Here is a 16,283-nt window from a genome sequence, read left to right as displayed (position 1 = left end):
CAAAGTCATCTCAAAGTCAGGAGCAGCTGCGGGAGCAGAGCCCAGGCCCGAGGCCAGGGACGGGGACGGAGACAGGGACAGGAGCAGGGGCAGGAGCAAGCGGCTGCGGCCCCGGCCAGGGACAGCTGTGCCACTGACCCTGCTGTGCCATGGACCCTGCAGTGCCATAGACCCTGCTGTGCCATGGACCCTGCTGTGCCATAGACCCTGCAGTGCCATAGACCCTGCTGTGCCACAGACCCTGCTGTGCCATGGACCCTGCTGTGCCACTGACCCTGCTGTGCCACAGACCCTGCTGTGCCACTGACCCTGCTGTGCCACTGACCCTGCTGTGCCATAGACCCTGCTGTGCCACTGACCCTGCTGTGCCATGGACCCTGCTGTGCCATAGACCCTGCAGTGCCATAGACCCTGCTGTGCCACTGACTCTGCTGTGCCACTGACCCTGCTGTGCCATGGACCCTGCTGTGCCACTGACCCTGCTGTGCCACAGACCCTGCTGTGCCACTGACCCTGCTGTGCCATAGACTCTGCTGTGCCACTGACCCTGCTGTGCCATAGACTCTGCTGTGCCATAGACCCTGCTGTGCCACTGACCCTGCTGTGCCATAGACTCTGCTGTGCCATAGACCCTGCTGTGCCACTGACCCTGCTGTGCCACTGACCCTGCAGTGCCATAGACCCTGCTGTGCCATAGACCCTGCTGTGCCATAGACCCTTCCTTCCATCTCACAGCCCCTCCATGTCTCCCCCACAGGAACAAGCCATCGCGTTTTCCATCATGTTCGCATGCTTCATGGTCCCAACAGGCTGGATCCTGGGAAACATCGAGCACTACAAGCACAGACCTGAATGAGGAGCAGCAAAGCATCACCCGCAGCCTGGTGAGAGCAGACATGAGCGGACCCAAGGCCACAGGATGGAGCTTCGCTGGGGGGGAGCCCTTGGGCTTTGCTCATTAAAGTTCAGTTCACATTGAGGGGGTCGGGTTTGCTTCAGCTTGTCCATAGGGCTCTGATGTGACCCCTGCTCGGGCTCAGTGGTGGCCCTGGCAGTGCTGGCAGAGGTTGGGCTCCAGGATCCTGAAGGTCTTTTCAACCTCACTCATTCCATGGCTCCACAAAGGTGATTCCTTTATGAGCTGCAGCCTGGAGCTGTGCTCTCCATGGAGCTGGAGCTCCCCCCTGCATGGGGCTGACACCAGAACACACAGCACTCACAAGGGAGCAAACTGGTTAAATCCCAGCAAGGAACCACTCACAGGCTGCAGGGACACAGCCAATGGCCCAGAGCAGGGCTGCACATCTGACGTGTCCCCTTCCTGCCCCAAACACAGCTCATTGCCCACGTTACCTGCTAGGGAAGCAGCAGTGGCTCTGGAGCCAGCACCACTCCAGCATCCTGGAAACCTCCTCATCTTTGGCCTCCTTTAGGGCTTTTCCACCAGGCACTGGGACTCCAGCTTCCCAGAGGGAGCAGAGCACAAGGTGCTACCCACTGAGTAAGTAACCCATTAACCCCACTGGTGGTGATGGGCTGTGCAGATCCCTTGTGCCTGCCCCGGAGCAGAGGCTCAGTGCAGGTGCTGGGGACACAAACACAGCTCCAGGCCAAAGGGAAGGCAGAGAAGTTTATTCCAGCGCCTCATGGGAGCAGTGCTGGGAACACAAACCCCCGAGTGCAGGAACCTCTTCCACAGCACAGGAATCCTGGGACACCCTCTGCGGGAGCAAACTCCCTCTGCCAGGGAGGAGGGGGGAGCAGGAGGCTGCTGCCGTGGGGCAGGGGCAGCTGTGCCCTCCTAAGGCCAGTACCACCACCGAACACCAGGTACAACATCAGGCACCACTCCGGCTCCCATAAAGGAGCTCCCGCTGCCCCTTACCCAGCAAACAGCCTCTGCCCCATGCCAGGCACCAGCACCCATCCTCCCACAGCAGTGTGATGGATGAACCCCTGTCCCGGAGCAGGATGGGACCCCCAGGCCAGTGCCGTCCATGTGAGTCATCAGGGAAATCTCACTTCCAAGCACCAAAGGCTCACACAGCAAAAGGCCACTTACTCCTCCCAACAAGCCTCAAGAGCTGCTCCCCCCTCTCCCCCCCCCAGTATAATGCAGTACAGTCAGTGGTGAGTGCTGCTGGCACCAGGATTCCCTGTCCCGGGGCAGTGCAGGGGCTCTATGTCAGGATGTCATGGGCTTGGTGCTCCACCAGCATCTCCATGCTCCTCACGTCCGTGCACCAGAACTCCAGGCGGTCTTTCATCCCTTTGATCTGCAAGGCAAGGCCACAGCAACCTCAGGGTCCACCTTCAAGGACAAACACCCGAGATGCCAACAACTGCCATGTGTGTAGGAAAGATGCTCCTGAAGAGCTTACACTGTCAGAACAGCAATGGTTGAAGTTAAATGGAGAGGCACAGAAGGGACTGTTTGCAGCCAGTGATCCATGTACTGTGTGTTTGGGTTTTGAGGTGAAGGCCCCTGCATGGCCTCCCAAAACGTTAAGAGGATGCACCTGAGACATTCAGCACCTTCATCTTTACCACCCTCAACCTCTTGCACCCATAACCCTGATGCTCCAGAACTGGTTCATACATTAAGGCTTGAAGCACCACCCAGGTGGCTGTTCCATGGTGCTTCCCGTGGCTTTCAGAAGTGTCACTGTTTGCTCCTGCTTAGTGCAACACACACAGTGCACCACACACAGGGTAAAGGCTAAAGGAGCGATGGCAAAAGGAATGGGGAAAAGCTGATCCACCTCCTCCTGCCCTTAGCATCCTCCAGAGCACCAAGGAGACAGTTCCCAAGCACTGACCCCCCCCAGCCCTCCCAGTGCCCTCACCCACCACACATCAGCTGTGCCTGTTCCAGTACCTGTTGTAAGTCCAGCACACGTGGCTGCACCCACGTCATGTGCACCCTCTTGTCCACTTCATCGATGCTGCCCTTCACCAAACCCACCGAGAGTGCCTTCATCACCAGCAGCTCCACCTGAAACCAGCAGAGAATTCCAGGGCACAACTGGGAAGTACCCATTGCCCAGAGGAGCAAACCCCTGACCTCGCTCTGCCTTGGGAGGTGTTCAGCACCACAGCAGAGCCAGGAGCTGCTGCAGCTGCTCACATCCTCTCCTGCAGGCCAGGATCCTGCCTGCAGGCTCAGCAGTAACTACACAGCAGGTTCCTTTTCCCTCTGAGCAGTTTCACTTTCTTTTCCCTGGAATCCAGGAAGAATGAGGGAATTGGGAACAGTCAACATGGATTTACATGGGGTGGGATGTACCCGACTGATGGGGTGGCCTTCACATGTGGTATTCCCAATATACTCTGGGGGAAGGAGCAGAGTCTGGGGTCAGCAGGAGCCACAAAGGGACCCATGTCCTGGTGACTCTGCTCTGCACTTGCAGACAAAGCTGCATCACTGCATCAGTTCTGCATCACCCACTGCAGGACTGGGGGAGCTCAGCCAAGGCCCTGGCCCTGTGAGGAAACCTTTGTTCAGCCTGGGGAAGGGGCTGCTTGGGGGCACCTCACAGTTGTCCAGCACCCAGGGACACACAGTACAGGACAGAGGCCACAGCAGTTTCCTGCAGCTCAGACCCATATGGGTAACAGCAGGAAACTTCACCATAAGAGACATGAAACATTGGTGACATTTCCCTTGCTGGAAACACTGGAAGCAGGCAGGGCCCTGCACAGCCTAACCCAGTGCCTGCTCCAGAGCAGCTGGGAAGGGACGACCTGCAGAGCTCTCCTGCAGCCCAACACCAGCACTGAGGATCCTCAGATGCGTTAACCAAGAACCAGGAGCACCAAAGCAGCTGATCCCTTCCTCCAGAGCTCTCCAAACAGGAGAGAACACTTCAAACCAGAGTGCACCTCCGGGAGCAGCTCCATCCAGACCCCCGAGAGCCCCACAAGCACCACCGGTGCCTGCAGCTGAGCTCACCTCGTTCACGGTGACTTTGGCACTCCTGGCAATCTCCTCGAAGGTGAGCTGCCTGTGGTTGGCTGGACGGGTAAAGGTCATCTGCAGGCAGCAAACAGAGAACAAGTGAGACCCCAGCCCTGTGCTGCCCTGCTCTGCCTGCCCCAGCTCCTGCTCTGCCTGCCCCAGCTCCTGCTCTGCCCACACCAGCTCCTGCTCTGCCCCCCCCAGCTCCTGCTCTGCCCACCCCAGCTCCTGCTCTGCCTGCCCCAGCTCCTGCTCTGCCTACACCAGCTCCTGCACTTCCCACCTTAACCAGGATGCTGCATAGGAAAACACTGATGTGAGCAGAGAGGAGCAGCACTGCTGCCTCCTGCACACACACACACACACACACATACACACACAGAGCACAGCAGCCAGGCCTGGAACACCTCAGCACAGTCACATCCCTGAGGTAGCACAGGACCTTTGTGTTCACAGGAACACACCAGAAGTGGAATGTGCACACACATTAACATACACACACATCCACACACGGGGGTACACAAACGTGTTATGCTTCTGCTAACTCAATACTGAGTTTTGGAAGAACCAGGGAGGCAAAGTGACAGAAAAGAAGAGTTTGAAACTGTTTGGAACGAAGATTTTCAGTGTGTTTTAGAAACCTGTTTCTGGAAAACCCATTCACAAAGTCTGCTCCTTCCTTCCCCATCTCCACACCCTGCCTGAAGGAGCTCAACCCCTGGGTCTCTGCACACAGCAGCAGCCTTTCCCCAGCACCACTTGCCTTCTGGCACCATCTACAGGCAACCTTGGCAGCCAACCACTGAAACCCAGGAGCTCCAGTGGGATGGGTGAAGGAGCACAGCAGGGAACACCCTGTTCCACCCCCACCAAAGGCAGCTGGAGCAGCCCCTTCCATCTCCCACAGCTCTGACAGGCTCCAGCTCCTGGCTCACCTCCATTAGACACAAGAGCTGAATCTTCTGCAGCAGCAGTGCTTCATTTGCAGCCAGATCCGGCTGGAAGGGGATGGAACAGAACAAGTTCATCATTACTTTGACACAAGGTAACCTGTGAACTACAGCTGTGTCAGTGAGGTCTGGGACAGCCAGAGCAGTCAGCAGCCAACACCACACTCCTCAAGCCTCCCAGAACACAAGGAACAGCCACTGTCTCACACTGGAAGCAGTTTCAGTACTGGGAGTGAATGGCATTATGGAAACAACATCAGGGATTATCTTCCTCTGCAGGACCACATGATGGGTTTGCTTTGCTCTTGGATCACAAGAGATCTCTCTTTACTTCTCTCAATGAACCAAGCACAGAGGGAAGCCAAAACCAACCCCCACGTATCACAGTGAAAGCAGCATCACTGCACTGTGCCTGAACCACACCAGTGACCACAATTCCTCAGGCATTCTCCCAGTGAAGACCCAGTGTCCCTCTGTAACCAGTGGAACAGCCCCGCTCACCTGCTGGCCCCACGCTGCCTTCAGGGCCTGGAAGGTCTCCACGTTCCCACTGTTGAAGGCGTAGAGGGTGTCAATGAGCCACTGGCGGTCTGTGCTCCTCAGTGACTCCAGGACAGGGTGCATGAGCTGCAGCACAGGCAGGATGGTGTCAGTGGGGCTGAACCAGCTCCTGAGAGCAGCTGAAGGGCTGCAGCAGCAACTCACCAGCTCCCCGAAGTTGTAAACTCCTTCTCCCAAGAGCCCAGCCAGCCCCAGGGTAAAGGCTCTCTCCTGCTGCTCTGACACTGGAACACAACACAAAGCAACAAGTGGATCAGTGGGGATGAAGCAGCACCTAAGCCCCACCAACCTCAGCCTCCTCTCTGTGCCTGCATCAAAGCACTCCCAGCCTCCTCCTCCCCATGCCTGAAGCTCAGCCTGCAGCAGCCCCAGCCCAGAAGAGCCACTCTCTGAATCTATAATGAGGATTTGGGGAACTAGAACCAACTCTTCTGCTGGGGGCACTTCCTCCCTCCCATCACCTCAGGTTAGCAGCACAATCCTACTCAGCCAGTTCTTCTTGTGGGCTCCTCTTTGTAGCTAACCCCTGGCCCAAGTACAGCCAATTCAAAATGCATGGAGAAAGCACCAGTGCTTTCACTGAGACTGAAGGGATAAAGCAGAGTGAAAGCTGAGGCTCCAGTGCTGGGCATAGGAGTTACCCGGCAGGTCCTTGACGTCAATGCAGCCCAGGAACCGCAGAGCATCCTTGTAGTAAGAGGCATGGTTCCCAATGGTCTGGTAGTACTTGCTGGAGAGGTCATAGAAGCGGCTGTGCACCGAGGTCACCCCGGGGAGGTTGTTCAGCATCTCCTCCACCTCCTCAATGGTCTCCTGCAGGAGGGTGAGGACCTGGCTGTGACAGGTGAAGGTCCCACACCCCCCCCATCACTGTGTAAAGGCTACAGCAGCCTCGTGTGGGCCACAAGTAAGAGCCATGGGGTAGTAAAGAGCAGATGAGGACACAGCCACTACAGAGCACTACAGATAAAGCTGTGGCGTTCTCCTCTTACACACGAGTTGGGTAAATCCACAAAGCAAACCCAAACCTCCCAGAACACAACCCTGCAGCTGTACCTGCATGTACAGACATGCTTTCCATGTACTTACACCCACCAGACCCATCAAACCTGTGCTTGCTCTGAGCAGCATAACACTGCACTGCAGGAAAACTCAGCTCAGGTTTCAGAGAGGGCTCTAAACAAAGCCAGGAGATGAAACCCCAACGTGTTTAGCACAGGGAGGGATGCACTAGACCATGGTCAGCAGCTCACCAGCAAGCAGCAACACTGCTGAACGCATGAGAGCCTCCAAGCTGGAACAGATCAAGGTGTTTGTCCTCCCCAGTGGTGCACATCAATGCTGCACTGACCAGCAATAGCCAACAGCACCTCAACTGCTGCATCAGGACCTCACTGAAACCTCAGAGGTTTGGCCAGAAGCACTCTATGTGCTTCTGTATGGCCTCCAAGATGAAAGGCAGAAGTACAGGTCCTCCTGGCAACCCCAATCTATCATCATCTCACCAAGACCAAAGCCCAGCACCAGGCACAGCCACACTGGTGTCACTGCCCCACACCACCCAACCACTCGAGCCCCCCCTCACCTTGGTGACCTGGAGGTCTCCAATGTTGAGCTTCAGTGCCCCAATGGCTGTTTTACACAGGATGACAGCTTCATCACTGCTCTTCACCTGCAGGCACAGACACGTGCTCAGAGCTGCCCCAGCCCTGCAGCATCTGGTAGTGCTCCTGCACTGCAACACAGAGCTGCAGTGGTGTCCTCCAGCCCTGGTTTAACACACACACATCCTCCTCCCTCAGCTGCCCCACAGATGCCCCCATGGAAAATGATCCCTGCAAGTGAACTGCCAGAGAACTTACCTTTTCCCGAGTCTTTTCCAGGAAAGTAAGAGCCACGTTGGGATCTGAAGGAGAGGGAAAAGCAGCAACATCAGGAATTCCTGCTGGAACTAAACCTCAGCCTACAAATACTGGCTCATGAAGACTGGAAGGTGTTTTCTATGGTCCACTGCCCATAGGTGCTGCTCTCTGCAGCCTGGGCTTGCTGCTCACCAGCCTTTCCTCCAGCAAAGAGCACACCCACTACTCTCTGTAGCAGCAATTACACCTTCTGAGTTATGTCCCCCCCTTTCAATACCCCAGCAGGACAACAGGCTAACGCTAAAGGTTTACCTGTTGCTATTAACCAGTTAACAGCTGTTCCTATTAACTGGTAACTTCACAGGCATCCGTTGTCACAAGCACTGTGAGCAGGAGGTGAGGATGCTTACCTGTCATCTGCCTGACCACATGGAGGATGATCTCCACCAGGGACAAGGGGTTCACCCTGGAACACAAAGCTCAGTGTCAGGATGGTGTCAGGCAGCAGGAGGTGACTGAGGGCTCCAGCAAACACACTCACCTGTGCTCAAACTCGCTGATGAAGTTCTCATAGAGCTGCAGGCACAAAGACACCAACAGTCAGGGCTGGAGCCTCCTTCAGCTCTGCTCCAACACCCACTTCACTGTGCTCCATTGTCCCAGCAAAGCACAGGGCACCCAACAGGGATGTGTGCTCTGTACAGACCCCAGGAGCCAGAACCCGCTTGTCTCAGCCAGTTCTGGCCCTGCACATCCAGCACCTCCTGCTCTATGCTGGCCCCTGCTGTGCAACAGGCACAGGGCTAAGGCTTTCCCAGTGCTCCCTGAACACATCCCAGAGGCTCTACAGACCCATGGCTCTTTGTCATGGGAATAACCACCTGGGATTTCACCCCAAGCCCACAGAGCCCATGACTCCGTGTGCACCCAGACCAGACCTGACTGCACTGAGCGTGTGCTTATGGCTGTGAATGGAAGGAGCTCCCAGCAGGGGGAACAACCTCTCACATACCCCAAAGCATCCATGACCCCCCCAGCCCATCCCATTGTAACAACAGGGGAAGAGGAAGGCTCCCCCCTCAGCACCCCCACAACCCCTGCAGGGAACGAGATCACGGAGTCCTTTAAAGCTCCTCAAACCGACACCAGCCCCAGGTCCTGCAGCTCCCACCAGGCACCGGCACGAACCGGGCCCAGCACCGGTGCCATCTGCCCCACTGCAGCCCCACAGGAGCAGTGCTCACCTTGATGAGCCCATCCCCTTGGGCGAAGCAGGGATCCTGCACGAAGTCCAGGACCTGCAGGGTCAGCTGGTGCCAGAGCCTTTGGGAACGGGAACCCCTCTGTGAGCTTGGGCCCTGCACCAGCTCCGCGCCCCACACCCGATGTTCCCGTCTGCACATCCCTGTCCCGACATTCCCATACCCGATATTCCTGTCCCAACATCCCTGTCCCGACATTCCCATCCCGACATTCCCACATCCCCGTCTCACGGTTACCCACAGGGACAAAGCCCAACGGCCTCCGCTGCCTCAGCCCCCCCCCGGTCCCGAACCCCTCTGTCTCAGCCCCCCCCGGTGCCCCCCCCGGTACCCCCGGTGCCCCCCCCCCTCACTTCTTGCTGTAGAGCTCCTCCAGCCGGTGCCCCCCCCGGTCCCCCCCCCCGGTGCCCCCCCCGGTCCCCCCCCCGGTGCCCCCCCCCTCACTTCTTGCTGTAGAGCTCCTCCAGCCGGTGCCCCCCCCGGTACCCCCCGGTCCCGTCCGGTGCCCCCCCCCGGTGCCCCCGGTCCCCCCCCCCTCACTTCTTGCTGTAGAGCTCCTCCAGCCGGTGCCACACCGCAGCCTGTCCCGGTGCCCCCCCCCCGGTACCCCCGGTACCCCCCCGGTGCCCCCCCCCGGTCCCCCCCCCCTCACTTCTTGCTGTAGAGCTCCTCCAGCCGGTGCCACACCGCAGCCTGTCCCGGTGGCCCCCCCCGGTACCCCCGGTACCCCCCCCGGTGCCCCCCCCCGGTCCCCCCCCCCCTCACTTCTTGCTGTAGAGCTCCTCCAGCCGGTGCCACACCGCAGCCTGTCCCGGGCCTGGGCTCTGGCTCTGGCTCTGCTGCAGGAACCCGGGTACGTCCTTCATGGCGGCGGCGGCGGCGGCTCCGGTGCAGGCCGCGCTCTGCACACTCACTTCCGGCCGCGCAGGGCACGCCGGGTACCGTAGGGCTCCGCGGTGATCCCCCCCCCCCCCCCCGGGCCCTGCGGTAACCATGGCAAACGCATCACGGACCCCAACCCCCTCCCCCCCGCAGGGCCCCCCCCCGCCCCCCCCGCACCGGCTCCGAGCGGGGCCCCCACCGGGACCGGACCCGGGGGGGGGGGGGGGACGGGGGGTGCTCCGCGCTCGTACTCGGGGCACTGCGGTAACGGGGAGCGGGGAGCGCGGCCATGGAGAGAGGGGCGAGGAGGGGGCTGCTGGCGGCCGGTGAGGGGGGTACGGGGGTATGGGGGGGGTACGGGAGGGGTAAGGGGGGGGTACGGAGGGGGTACGGGGGGTACCGGGGGGGGTACGGGGCGTACGGGGGGGGTACGGGGGTTACGGGGGGTGCGGGGGGGTACCGGGGGGGGTACGGGGAGGTACGGAGGGTACGGGGGGTACGGGGGGCACCGGGGGGGGGGTAGGGGAGTACGGGGGGTACGGGGGGGTACGGGGGGTACCGGGGAGGGGGTACCGGGGGGGGGGTACGGGGGGTGCGGATCCCCCCTCACCGCCCGGTCCTTGTCTCGCAGCCTGGCGGAGCCTCCGGGAGCTTGGCCCCGCGGGGGGCTCGGGCCCTGCCCGGCTGCCGCTCCGCACCGCCCCCAGGTACGTGGGGTCCGCTCCGGTACCGAGGGGGGAACCGGATGTACCGGGGGCACCGGAGCCTGCGGGGCCGCGGCGGTAACGGCCGGCGGCGGCCATGGGGAAGGGGTCAGGGGCCGCCGGTAACCGGGGCTGAGCTGTCCCGGGGACAGCATCCCCTGGAGCTCAGCGCACCGGAGGGGCCTGAACCCCCCGAGCACCGGGGATCAACCGCGGAGCACCGGGTCTGCTCGCGGGGCACCGGGGATGGAGCTGAGATCCCATAGAGGGCAATGGGGACACCGGGCACTGGGGATGGGTCTGAGATCCCATAGAGCGCAATGGGGACACCGGGGATGGGTCTGAGATCCCCATAGAGCGACACCGGGCACTGGGGATGGATCTGAGATCCCCATAGAGCGCAATGGGGACACCGGGCACCAGGGATGGGTCTGAGATCCCATAGAGCGACACCGGGCACCGGGGATGGGTCTGAGATCCCATAGAGTGACACCGGGCACCGGGGGATGGGTCTGAGATCCCATAGAGTGGACACCGGGCACCGGGGATGGGTCTGAGATCCCATAGAGTGACACCGGACACCGGGGATGGGTCTGAGATCCCATAGAGTGACACCGGACACCGGGGATGGGTCTGAGATCCCATAGAGTGCCACCGGCCCCGGGTCTAGCTCGGACGGACGGAGCCGCTGCCAGCCTCGGGCTGTGCTTCCCCCCCGTTCCCACAGGATCCCATGGACACGGCCCCTGTCCCTGTCTGCGGCTGCCGCAGCCGTCCTGGGGCTCGGTCACTGCGGAGGGGACGGACGGAAGCAGCTGAGCCTGAGGGATGTGGCAGAGCTCATGCGGAGCAGGGAGTGTGAGCGGGTGGTGGTGATGGCTGGAGCCGGGATCAGCACCCCCAGCGGCATCCCCGACTTCAGGTACCGCAGCCAGAGCCCAGACCTCAGCCTGGTGCTGTCCCTGACACTCTCACCCCCCGTTTGGCTTTACTGTGCCAGGCTGGGCACAGGAGTCCCCATTCCTGATGCTCCTTTCCCAGCCAGGCCTGGGGCCATTCCTTGGCCCAGGTCTTCAGGATGCTTAAGTCACAGAATCCCAGCCAGGTTTGGGTGGAAGAGACCTTAAAGCTCCTCCAGCTCCAACCCCTTCCACTGGAGCAGCTGCTCCAAGCCCCTGTGTCCAACCTGGCCTTGAGCACTGCCAGGGATGGGGCAGCCACAGCTTCTCTGTGCACCCTGTGCCAGCGCCTCAGCACCCTCCCAGGGAACAGCTTCTGCCTCAGAGCTCAGCTCAGTCTCCCCTCTCTTGGGCAGGTTCAAGCCATTCCCCTTGGCCTGTCCCTACATCCCTTGTCCCAAGCCCCTCTCCAGCTTTCCTGCAGCCCCTTTAGGCACTGGAGCTGCTCTCAGGTCTCCCCTTCTCTTGTCCAGGCTGCCCCAGCCCAGCTCTCTCAGCCTGGCTCCAGAGCAGAGCTGCTCCACTGCTGTCACTGCCATCCCCTCTGCACCCCAACTCCAGCCCCTCTCTGCTCCACAGGTCCCCAGGCAGTGGGCTCTACAGTAACCTGCAGCAGTACAACATCCCCTACCCAGAGGCCATCTTTGAACTTGCCTATTTCTTTATCAACCCCAAGCCCTTTTTCACCCTGGCCAAGGAGCTCTACCCTGGTAACTACAGACCCAACTACACCCACTACTTCCTGAGGCTGCTGCACGACAAGGGGCTCCTGCTGCGCCTCTACACCCAGAACATCGATGGGCTGGAGCGGGGTGAGCTCTCCCTTCCCCATTGCTCAGCAGCAGCAGAGCAGGGGCAGGACTGGGACAGGCACACTGGTTTCACCCCATGCTGAGCTGCTCCTCTCCCATGTGCCATGCTCAGCTGCTGGGATCCCTCCCGACAAGCTAGTGGAAGCTCACGGCACCTTTGCCACTGCCTCTTGCACCGTGTGCCGAAGGAACTTCCCAGGAGAGGACTTCAGGGTGAGTGCTCCGGGATGGGCATCAACACAGGGCAATGAGGAGGAGGAGAACCATGGCAGGGCTGTGGCTGCCTCACCCCAGGGCTGAGGCTCGGGGCTGTGGGGTCCCTGTCGCTGCAGGGGGATGTGATGGAGGACAGGGTCCCTCGCTGCCCCATCTGCACCGGCCTCATCAAACCCGACATCGTGTTCTTCGGTGAGGAGCTCCCGCAGCGCTTCCTGCTGCATGTGGTTGACTTCCCCATGGCTGACCTGCTCTTCGTCATCGGGACGTCGCTGGAGGTCTGGGGCCGGGGACATGAGGGGCCTGGAGGAGGGGGTACAGGAGGCAAGAGGTGGGGTTGTGGAGGTAGAGTTTGGGGTGGCAGGAGGGAAAGGGGGTACCTGAACCTGAGACCCCCTGGGAACCCCTGTGCTCTGCAGGCAGAGCAAGAGCTGAGCCTGTACTGTGGGTTACCCTGCAGGGGGTTGGACTGGATGAGCTTTGGAGGTCCCTTCCAACCCTTGGGATAATGGGATCTGTGGTACCCGAGGCCAGTCCCTGGTGACACCCACAGTGGGTCCGGTTCCTCACAGGGCTCATGGCTCGGGCTGAGTTCATGCTCTTGGGGTGATGCTCTCAGGGTGATGCTCTCAGGGTGATGCTCTCGGGGTGATGCTCTCGGGGTGATGCTCTCGGGGTGATGCTCTCGGGGGTGATGCTCTCAAGGGTGATGCTCTCAGGGGTGATGCTCTCGGGGTGATGCTCTCGGGGTGATGCTCTCGGGGTGATGCTCTCGGGGTGATGCTCTCGGGGTGATGCTCTCGGGGTGATGCTCTCGGGGTGATGCTCTCGGGGGTGATGCTCTCAGGGGTGATGCTCTCAGGGGTGATGCTCTCAGGGGTGATGCTCTCGGGGTGATGCTCTCAGGGGTGATGCTCTCGGGGTGATGCTCTCAGGGGTGATGCTCTCAGGGGTGATGCTCTCAGGGGTGATGCTCTCGGGGTGATGCTCTCAGGGTGATGCTCTCAGGGTGATGCTCTCAGGGGTGATGCTCTCGGGGTGATGCTCTCAGGGTGATGCTCTCAGGGGTGATGCTCTCGGGGTGATGCTCTCGGGGTGATGCTCTCAGGGTGATGCTCTCGGGGTGATGCTCTCTGGGTGATGCTCTCGGGGTGATGCTCTCAGGGTGATGCTCTCGGGGTGATGCTCTCAGGGGTGATGCTCTCAGGGGTGATGCTCTTGGGGTGATGCTCTCGGGGTGATGCTCTCAGGGTGATGCTCTCCCTGCCCCTCCATGTGCAGGTGGAGCCCTTTGCCAGCCTGGCCGGGGCCGTGCGTGGCTCCGTCCCCCGGGTGCTCATCAACAGAGACCTCGTGGGCCCCTTTGCGTGGCAGCAGCGGCACAAGGACGTGGCCCAGCTCGGGGATGTGGTGCAGGGGGTGCAGGCGCTGGTGGAGCTGCTGGGCTGGAGCCGGGAGCTGCAGGAGCTCATCCACAAGGAGAAGGCAAAGGTGGGAAGGGCTCAGAGCCGCGGCTCCATCCTCAGGCTGGAGCTGTGCAGGGAGCAGGTTTGTGGCACAAGGGAGCAGGTTTGTGGCACAGGGGAGCAGGTTTGTGGCACAAGGGAGCAGGTTTATGGCACAGGGGAGCAGGTTCATTAACTAGACACTTTTCCCCTCTCCTTAGTTCTTTTCTCCCCATTGATCCTTTATTTCCCTGTGCCCCACTCGTACCCTGGGATCCGAGGTCTTCAGGAGCAAGAAATGACATGAGAGCAAGTTCTTAACGACCCCAAGTTTAGGGCTAGGGGTGATTATTGCATTGCTTTAGGGCTGCTGGGAAGATCCTTCCCCCTTTGGCATCAAACACGTTCTAGGCTTCTTTAACTTAAGCATCAGGTGTAGCTCCAGTAGCCAGGACAAGATCCCAATCCAGGCGATGCTGGGGTTGGAATGTGCAGGAAGGGTCAGGTTGTGCCTTCCCCTACAACCCATTCTGCAGAGTGCAAGAGCAGCCCCTGGTTTAATGCTTGCGCTGCCCCAGAGCACGGGGGATGAAGTGATGCCAATGGGGTAAAGCACAAGCCCAGACTGCTCCTTCCAGTGGGGACCAGTGTGTTGCTGACGGGAGCTGTGGTTGCTCTGGTTTCAGCTGGACGCCAGGTTCAAGTAGGAGCTGCTGGAGAGGACCTGGTGCTGGGCAGAGGATCCACTGTGAGCCCAGCATGGGCAGAGCCTGGGCCTGGAGCAGAGCCCACCTGAAGGTTACCGACCATGGCAGGCACTGAGTGCTGCTCCCTCCTCACCTGGCACCACCAAGAGATGCTTCCCATGGCTCCGGCTGCACCCACCAGCCCAGCAAGTGACTGCACCAGCACCCACCATGGCTCCGGCTGCACCCACCAGCCCAGCAGGGACCTCACCAGCACCCACCAGCCCCTCCCAGGGCTGTGCTCTCAGGGAGCAGGAGCTGGCAGCGCTGTGAGAGTCAGGCCTGAGGGCAGAACCTGGAGCCACATCTCCCACCTCCAGCTCCTCCTCAGGTGCAGCTCTGCAGGCTCCCAGTGGGATGAGCTCTGCTGGGTTGGGTGCCCTGGGGCCCGGACACTGTGGTTACCTCAGGCTGCTGACTCTGGAATCAGTGCAATGTTAATCATTTAGTAATAAATGAGGTTTGTTCTTCTGTGCTCTCGGCCGAGGGGTTTCTGTAACCTCCATCTCCTCAGTGGCACACACTGGACCCAACACCAACACCACCTCCTTCACTGCTCACACTGCCCCAACACTGCAACCTTCACTGCTCACACTGTGCCCAACACCAACACCGCCTCCTTCACTGCTCACACTGCCCCAATACCAACACTGCCTCCTTCACTGCTCACACTGTCCCCAACACCAACACCACCTCCTTCACTGCTCACACTGTCCCCAACACCAACACCACAACCTTCACTGCTCACACTGCCCCACACTGCTGCTCCTACCCTCCCTGTAAGCCCTGTCCCAGGGAGAGACGGGATCACAGCTCCATGGTGGTGTCCTGCTCATTCCCAGACGTGCCCAGCAGAGGTACTGTGCATATCCCAGTGCAGCACCACATCCTGTTCCTCAGCTCCATCTAAACCTGCCCTGGTGCAGCTTGAGGCCGTTTCCTCTTGTCCCATCCCTTGTTCCTTGGGAGCAGAGCCCAGCCCCTCCTGGCTCCGTCCTCCTCTCAGGCACTTGGAGGGAGCCATCAGGTCCCCCCTGAGCCTTCTCCATCTGAACCCCTCAGCTCCCTCAGCCCTTCCCATCTCTTGTGCTCCAGCCCCTGCTCCAGCTCCATTGCCCTTCTCTGGCCTCGCTCCAGTTTGTGCCCATTGCAGAGGCAGAACCCAGCCCTGGAATCAACCATCAGCTGCTCCAGAGCATCCGTGCAGGAGCTGAGGCACAGCTTGTGAGTGACTGTGTGCTCAGCGCTTGAGCCAAGGCTGCTTCACAACCTCAAGCTTCAACACGTGGTTTAATGTTGGGATGCTCTCCTGGGTTACACTTGGGGCTGATGCAGGGAAAGGTTCTGGCTTAGCCCAGGTTAATGCTTGCACTTGTAGAGCTCAGAGCAGTCAGAACAGCACCACGTGCACTGAAAGAGCCAAAGAACGTCCCTGACCTGCTCAGGCCATTGCACCCCATGAACCACGGCCACGAGCTCATTGTGGTCTCTTTATTCCAGCATCACTTCTGCACCCTCCTCGTGCCAGGGAGCTGGGATGACTGGGATGACTGGGATCGCTGGGATCACTGGGATGGTGACACAGACTAAAAAGGGTTCCTTTAAAACAGTTCTCTTTAGAGAAATAAACCCAACCAGAACAGGACCAACCTAAAGCCACAGTGAGGGGCAGGATGGGCTCCAGCCCCACTGTCCCTGGGGCAGCCAAGGCAGGTGAGGGCAGCCACAAAGCACAGTCTGACCTTCCCTTTGGGATGCTGAGGATGGGGAGAGGCCCATGGCAGAGGCTGAGCTGGGAGGGAACAGGAACACTGCACAGTGCCAGTGTGTTCCCAACCAGCACACGTGTGCTCCTCATGGGGGTGGGATCCGCATGGGAATGGCTGGAAGCTTCCCACAAAGGCTTTACCTGCTCCCTGCAGTGCA

At 60.1% G+C, this 16,283-nt stretch overlaps 2 protein-coding genes across 2 annotated transcripts; one reads left to right on the top strand and one right to left on the bottom strand.

The window, feature by feature from the left end:
* Positions 1 to 1,612: 1,612 nt before the first annotated feature.
* LOC101881502 (26S proteasome non-ATPase regulatory subunit 13) lies at positions 1,613 to 9,522 on the bottom strand. Its single transcript, XM_034073413.1, has 13 exons — positions 9,359 to 9,522; positions 8,576 to 8,654; positions 7,873 to 7,907; positions 7,742 to 7,797; positions 7,332 to 7,375; positions 7,055 to 7,141; positions 6,111 to 6,282; positions 5,614 to 5,693; positions 5,410 to 5,535; positions 4,894 to 4,956; positions 3,953 to 4,033; positions 2,879 to 2,995; positions 1,613 to 2,276 (listed from the first exon to the last, which is right to left on the bottom strand). Exons 1-13 carry the CDS (start codon positions 9,457 to 9,459, stop codon positions 2,181 to 2,183), a joined length of 1,137 nt encoding a protein of 378 aa, XP_033929304.1. The 5' UTR covers positions 9,460 to 9,522; the 3' UTR covers positions 1,613 to 2,180.
* A 1,387-nt stretch (positions 9,523 to 10,909) lies between these two features.
* LOC106023473 (NAD-dependent protein deacetylase sirtuin-3, mitochondrial-like) lies at positions 10,910 to 14,827 on the top strand. Its single transcript, XM_034073409.1, has 6 exons — positions 10,910 to 11,101; positions 11,718 to 11,950; positions 12,063 to 12,163; positions 12,283 to 12,444; positions 13,448 to 13,657; positions 14,298 to 14,827. Exons 1-6 carry the CDS (start codon positions 11,022 to 11,024, stop codon positions 14,316 to 14,318), a joined length of 807 nt encoding a protein of 268 aa, XP_033929300.1. The 5' UTR covers positions 10,910 to 11,021; the 3' UTR covers positions 14,319 to 14,827.
* Positions 14,828 to 16,283: the final 1,456 nt, after the last annotated feature.

This window comes from Melopsittacus undulatus (genome assembly GCF_012275295.1).
Source record: "Melopsittacus undulatus isolate bMelUnd1 chromosome 4 unlocalized genomic scaffold, bMelUnd1.mat.Z SUPER_4_unloc_1, whole genome shotgun sequence".
Lineage (NCBI taxonomy): Eukaryota > Metazoa > Chordata > Aves > Psittaciformes > Psittaculidae > Melopsittacus > Melopsittacus undulatus.
Note: the sequence above shows the minus strand (reverse complement) of the source record. Positions and strands in the feature narration are given on the sequence as shown.